The 7,004-nt window shown below is 45.2% G+C and overlaps 1 protein-coding gene across 2 annotated transcripts in view; it reads right to left on the minus strand.

The window, feature by feature from the left end:
• Positions 1 to 7,004, minus strand: part of TMEM181 (transmembrane protein 181) — a 37,053-nt gene extending 30,049 nt beyond the window's left edge. Inside the window, exon 1 of one of the 2 annotated variants that reach the window (XR_012673017.1) lies at positions 6,813 to 7,004. Coding sequence is in view for 1 of the 2 variants with exons in the window: in XM_075146037.1 (XP_075002138.1) it covers positions 6,813 to 6,943 (131 nt within the window). In the remaining variant the exon portion in view is untranslated. The remainder of the gene's footprint in view (positions 1 to 6,812) is intronic. The other variant, XM_075146037.1, reaches the window with a different exon arrangement.

Raw genomic sequence — 7,004 nt, forward strand, 5'->3', positions numbered from 1 at the left:
TGACCCCAGAAATATTTAGATAGATCAGTCAACATAAAATTTAAAAATTATCTCTTTAACAATCAAATACTTCCACTAAAAGCTTACTTAGATGGTAAGATGATTTTATTGCAGTGACTTTTTAAAGGTACTTAACATTAATAATATTATTCATTTCATTCAATTGCCCTAGGTAATTCATGTCATTACTGGTGACTTGTGGGACCCAGTATGTCTCTTGTGTAAGATCACTAAACCCCAAAAAAACATGCTGGGAATTAATTCAGTCGTTGATACTGGTATTTATCCTATCAGTTAGATCTGTGATTTACAGCATTGATGTTCATTTACTAATCATCTCATGAAAAGGCTGTCTTGAGAAATGCATAATACCAAGTGATGAAGGAAAGGCATTTATAAATTTTAAATCAACAAGAATCACTGCTGTAGGGCAGAAAATAAAGCTTTGAGTAATCAGGACAACCTAACAAACTGTATCTGCTCAGAACAAGGTAGCACTGCTGAGTCACAATTTGAAGTCATTAGGTGGCTATGACATGCAGTGTGTAGCTTTCAGCACACTTCAGGCTTCTCCAACAAGTTCTCCCTGGCCAGAAAACGATGGAACAATGCTTACAGCATCTGTGACCATTTCCAGTGTTCTGGGAAGCACAGTTGCAGAGTTACGACTGCTGTCATTTATGTGCGCTCATCTGAGCTATTTGGATGACTGCTCCAATCCCTCTGGCACTCAGGTGGCTCACTAACATGAATGAATTTATTCTCCTCAAAACAAAAATACATTCTTCTCATTGAACAGGTAGGAAACTGAAGCACAGAGAGACTGAGCCTTGCCAAAAGTCACTTGGAGAACAGTGTGGGTGGCAGAGCTTGAAATCCAGCTCACTTCAATTAGCCATGGGACCACGTTGCTCTTTCTTTGCCATCTACCAACTTCCAAAGGGTTGTAAGCAGATTGTAAACACATATGTTGCACCCTGAAAGTAAGTTTTCTGAAAATAATGGTATTGAGTTTACAAGCTAAACCCCTCTCCCTCCACAAACACAGAGTCAGTCAGAGTCTCACTCTGCTCCTTGCGACAGGGTGCCTCACTCTGTGCCTTGTCTGACCTGCTCTGGGGTGAAATAATGCAAGAAGCTACTGTCTGCCTCATCTATGGTAGGAACTGGACGGTGTACAGTGAATGAGGCTTGCAAGAAGAGGCAGGCTGATCTATGAGTAAGCAGGCTGAATGCTAGCTCAGCCGGGATTCTACTTACACTAACCCCCTTATCACTAATGCTATAGTTTTATGACCAGTTTATACTCATACCTACAGCTTTACTGACAAAAGAAGAAATCCAGCCTCTCTGTAGCTCTTTGACTTTTGCCAGCACAAATGTTTGTGCAGCAGACTGGTAAATCAAATAATGGAAATTATCTGAGTTAAAAGTCATTCAGAAAAAAAAATGGTGTTCTGCTGGATCAGTTGCTCAGTCACTGTGCAGCTACAGGAACATTTGTGGGCAGGTGAGGAAGACAGCAGAAATATATGACTAGGGAAAGGAGAGCTAGGACGGCTTCTTCCAGCCACAGAGCCAGCTTATGGCAGCTTAAAGCAATCATGAAGCGACAGTGTTAGTCTCCTCCTCCTCCTGCTGTTTCAAGCCTTCTAGCCCTAGCTGTGTACTTCACACTGGGGTCATCCGGGTTCTTCCCCCAATTGCCAGGACACAGAACAAGAGAGAGGTACCAGCTATGGCTTGAAGCAGCTACTGAAGATCTTGCCTGGGTCTAGGCTGGAAGCAGCATGAACCTTCAGGGAATTTGACTGCAATTCTCCAGCAAGGTCTTGCTGACCCGTTGGCTTCTGACAGACTTGCAATTTGAGCACTTGGGAAAGATTTTAAGAAGGTGAGAAGAAGTCTATCCTTATCACAACAGCCTTCTCTGGCAAAATCCAAGTTTCTTCTCTGAAGCGCGGAGGCACTACTGTTTCTCTAAGGAAAAATAAACAGCTTCTCTTTATTGCTGAGTCAAATTGTGTGCTATTCTCTGGTCTTTTTGCCGAAGGAGCAGAACCACTATGAATGAACTTTTCCCACATGTTTTGAAGATTAGCTATGTTTTAATGAACTGGAAACACTAATAGGAGATGTTGAGAAATTAAGAATATCAGTATCATCTATAATTACCTCTTCTGTTACCCATACAAGCAACTTCAAGCATTAATTAAAGCTGTAAGTTAAATAATACGTTTCACAATGTCCTATATATAGTCTTTTCTTTTTGATGTACAAAATGTCATATTATTGCATGATAGGAGTTTAAAATGTATCCCTTATTTAAAGCAGGACGGATTGTAGGTCATTTATCTTAATCTCTGGGTATTATTACTAAATTCAGTGTCAACACTGTGCTTCCCTGTATAAGATGACTGGCCAGCAGGATATGTTCATTAGCCTAGAAACTGATTTTTCAAGAATATCAAGTTGTTACTTATAGTTATGCAACTCTGATGTCAGACCACAATTTGGCCACCCTCCTGCTTTCTCCTCTGTATCAGGTAGGCACATTAATTGTTGGCTTTCCTATCGAAATTTTTTCAGCATGCTGAACTCTTCAACATTAGCTAGGGGATAGAGTTGTGAAACTCCCACTGAAATAACTGTCAGCTGATTGGGAGGCCTGGTGTCTTCTGGCAAGCTTTGCATATCTCACTGATAACATGTCAAGGAGATAAAAATGTAGATGGTTTAATACCATCGGTAGTAGGCTCTTTTCATACCAATAGTTTACTTAAAATTGCCTAGTACAGGGGAGGGAACCGTTGGCTGCCAGGCCTCCCTCAGCTATCCCTGCCCTGCCTTCCCATCCCAGCCAGGAGGCATGCTAGGGGAGGAAGGAACATATTGGAGTGGGAGGGAGAGACACCAGAGAACAAACTGTTCATTCAAGTGGCTTGTTTGGAGCAATTTTTCAGTGGTATAAATTAGAATAATCCTGAAGTTGCTGTAATAAATCAAGGACTGATACACCTTGTGGCATCCAGGACTGATGGGAGAGCGTAACACTTTTCCCTTCTGCCTTCTCTGAGCTTATCTACTGCACCAAGCATCTCCTGGTGTACCACAGACTAATCCTAGGTATACTAAGTCCAGACCAACATTGTACTGGTGTTACCAATGAGGTTATTTAATATTGCATCCATTAGTCTGTAAATATACAGTCTCTTTTACAGGCATACCATAAAATGCCATGTCTGCCTAAGGGAATTATTAACCTAGACAGACGGCATTAATCAGTGTGCTGAGCCATGGCTGACCCTGCTCTCTCCATCTCTCCCAGATGGCTGGGTAAACTGGTGCTTGCTCATGGGGAAATACACCAGGAGGCACAATTTAGAGACTCTTCTGGGCTATCAGGCAGAACAAACTCACTAACATTGAAACCCATTCATCTGTATAGTGTGGACTAGTGCCCTGGGGCTCTGCGGAGCAAGGATGGCGTAGCTTGAGATGGCTGAGGAGCCTGCTACCCGTGCCCAAAGAACAGGCTGCTCACAGACAGTTGCTGAACCACATGTTCAAGCTTTAAAGGAAACCATCACCAAAAAGATGTCACTAAACTGGGACAGCCCCAGGGCTGAATCAGAAATTACTTAGCCATCCACGCAGCGAGAGCAGAGTTACTTGGGATAACAGCTTCATCAGGTCATCCCCTCGCACTGAATCCCCTGCAACATACCAGCACAGTGTACAAGTAGCACTCCTGAGTCAAGAAAAGCTATTTCCTTGCCAGTCACAAAGTGGACTGCTTGGTGTTTTTCCATTTCTGTTTCAGCTCTGCTCCAAAGCTTTCCAGTTTTGAGTTTTCCTGTTGGCACTCCAAGAAGGATGTCCTTATAGAAATCAGGAGTGAGACTGCAGCAGCCAATTTGAAATCAGGAGTGAGACTGCAGCAGCCAATTTTTTTTTTTTTTCTGGCAAATATTGGTTACTTGCAAGCTCTTCCCCCCCGCCTCTCCTTCCCTAACACTTCTGGACTAGACCGCTCCATTTCCAAAGAGGCAATGGAAACCACCAGCTGATGGCCAAATGGCTTTGCTCAACCAGCAGGAGGGGAGAGTTAAGGCTGGCAGTGGCTGATAGCCTCACATTTGTAAATACAGTGTGTGAGAGGGAAAAATCATGCTTTTATATGGTTTTAACATCTCTTCATTTTGTTAGTCTGGTATAAGGTATTATTTGTTTTCAGTAACCTGATTATTTTAGAGAACCTAGTTGGTTTGAAGTAAAGACAAGCCACACCACTTTTCCTTAGCCAAATTTCCAAAATTCCTTCTGCCTTCAGAGCAGTAAGGCTCTCCATTACATCCCTGAGTGTGCTCATTTATAACCTGACTAAAGGTACTGAATAAAATAGAGAGAGAGGAAGAAATATTTAATTCTCCTTCCCATAAGTGAGAGTTGGCTGTAAGAAGAATGCACAGTAGCATCAAGAAACCCTCCTCCTTACCAGGAATCTAAAAAGCAGGTGCTGTTGCTACATCCATCCGTAACGCTAAAGGGAAACATTCATCAGAACAGCAGGTATGCAGTGACAGTAACAGTAAACTTACTCTATGCGAGGTCACTTAGGTTAAGATCTTGGGAATGCAGAGAAGTACTAGCACGATTTCTAAGTCATGAAATGTTATTTCCTTGCCAAGAGCCCAATATTACTCCATTTCATTCTAGACAACCTGTGGCTAATACCTCTTGGGGATACTCTCACTGAAGTAAGGGCAATCTAGCACTAACTCTACAAGCTGATTTGATTCGGTGAAGTAGCATCTTCTCTTTTCAATACAGAGAGTCCCTCCATACACACTTTGAGTCATAAAAATGAGTTAATGACAATTTACCTTGGAGAGCTTGGGTTTCTTCTGTAAACAAAGCTGAACAAATGTCTCTCCCAGGACCTCTTATTTGTTAATCCAAAGCTTATGTCTCCCCTCTTTCTCCATTCTAGTGCCAATATTCATTATCGTGCTGCCAGATGCACACAGGTACATTTCCATCACTCCTTATCACCTCCCATGGCTTCTCACACCATGCTCAGGTATAAGGAGCCACTGTTTTGACAGGCAGGATGGTGGTTATGTTAAACTCTGCCAGGCTGTCAGGCAGGTTTCCAAACTCTGTGACTCTCTGTAGTCTTTGCTATTGTGAACAATAAGACAAATTCAATATAATGGACTACATTCCCCTTCACTGGTGAAAACAGACACGGCATACTGAAGTCAAATGATCTAAGCAGGATAACTGGGGCACTGTGCACAAACAGACAGAAATACCTATGCTCAGATTCATAGTAAAATAGAACTGTAAGAGACCTCACAAGGTACCTAATCTTTCCTTCTGTCTCAGGAGAGTATCTGCCAGATCTATGTCTTTTTTGGCATGCGTTTGTCAAAAGTTTTTAAAGACCTCCAATGATGGAGATGTCTCCCTGGTTATCCAGTCTCCCTGGATAGCCCTTTCTATAGTGTTTTACCATCCATCCCACTCAGAAGTTTTTCCTTAATGTCTAATATGAATATTTCTTGTTACAATTTAAGTTATTCTGTAGTATTTCGTCCAAATGAGCATGAAGTTTCTCTTTACAGAAACTCCTATTCCCCCAACTTGGATGTTTCTTCTTTTGAGTGAGCAACCCCAAATTTTCCTCACAGCTATATTTTCAAGGCCTTTGATTGCCCATATCTCCGTCCTTATGCTCTCTTCCACTGGCAAGCCCTTGAAGTGTGGTGCCCAGAACTGCACACAGCTCCAGCTAAGGTCTGGAGTGGTGACTAAATTAGATGGTTTAATTCTCACCTCTCTGTGCTCCTGTTGTTCACCCCAAGTTGCTTTTACCTTAGGTGTATAAGATAATGTCATTGTTGAAAGAGGTTATTTTGTAAAGCATTATAATTCCCATACCCTTTTTTACAAAAATATTATGTAACTGTTTGTTCCCCAACCTGTATTTGTGTGGCTGAATATCATTTTCTGTATCGCTCTGGCATTTGTTTCTCCCGATTTTCATTCTACTTTTTCAGACCGTTTGTCTGATCCAAAAATTCTTTTAATTTATAACCCAGTCCTCCCACAACTTTGGAGCCCTTCCTAGCCTTGTGTAATCTCAAAACACTAATACTCTCCAGCCATCACCGGTCATTCATGGAAGCAGAAGACAGGGCCAGGCGCAGAAGAAACAAGGGTGCCCCTTTTGACCTCAACCTTTGCCAGCCACTCTGATTTCCTAGCCAGTTTTGTAACTGTTCCAGGATTGTTTCACGGCTGCTTTAGACCACGTTCCCCTAGCGCGCTATGACAGTGGAAGAGGCGTAGCATAGAGGAATGCAAACGGAAATAGCTTTTATCACCTATGTAAGGGTATCGATACGTGAGGGTAGAAGCAGAGGCGTTGGACCTTCTGCCCGGAGGCGCTGCCAGACCGCGTCCCCCCGGGCAGAGCAGACCGCCCCACCGCCGCGGCCGGGCCTCTGCCGCGCCCCGCTGCTGCACGCCCGGGACTGCGGGGCCCGGGCGCCCACGGCGCCGCCGCCCTGAAGACGGCCCCCGGGCCCGGGCGGCTGCTCCCGGCTGCACGGCCGGGGGTCGTCGCATGAAGCCCGGCCCCAGGTTTCAAGCCAGTCCCCGCCCAACCCCGCCGCTCGCCCCGTGAAGACGGCCTGCTCCCCGCCGGAGCCCCGACCGAGCGCCCCGGAGGAAGCCGGGCGGAGCCCCGGCGGGCGGGCAGGGCCCCGGGCCCCAGGGAAGAGCCGCGCCCGCGCCGCCCGTACCGGTAGTAACGGTCATCCTTGTAGGGGGTGAGGTCCTCCTTGATCTCCCGGTAGGTCTCCCGCACCCGCCTGCAGAAGCGCTTGACCTCGCCGCACAGCGGGCTCCCGAAGGCGGCGAAATCCGCCTCCATGCCGCCCCGCGCCGCCTCAGGCCCCGCGCTCCGCCATGGCGCCCCGCCAGAGCCCGCCCGG

The sequence above is a fragment of the Calonectris borealis genome, chromosome 3, assembly GCF_964195595.1.
Source record: "Calonectris borealis chromosome 3, bCalBor7.hap1.2, whole genome shotgun sequence".
In the NCBI taxonomy this organism is placed as follows: domain Eukaryota; kingdom Metazoa; phylum Chordata; class Aves; order Procellariiformes; family Procellariidae; genus Calonectris; species Calonectris borealis.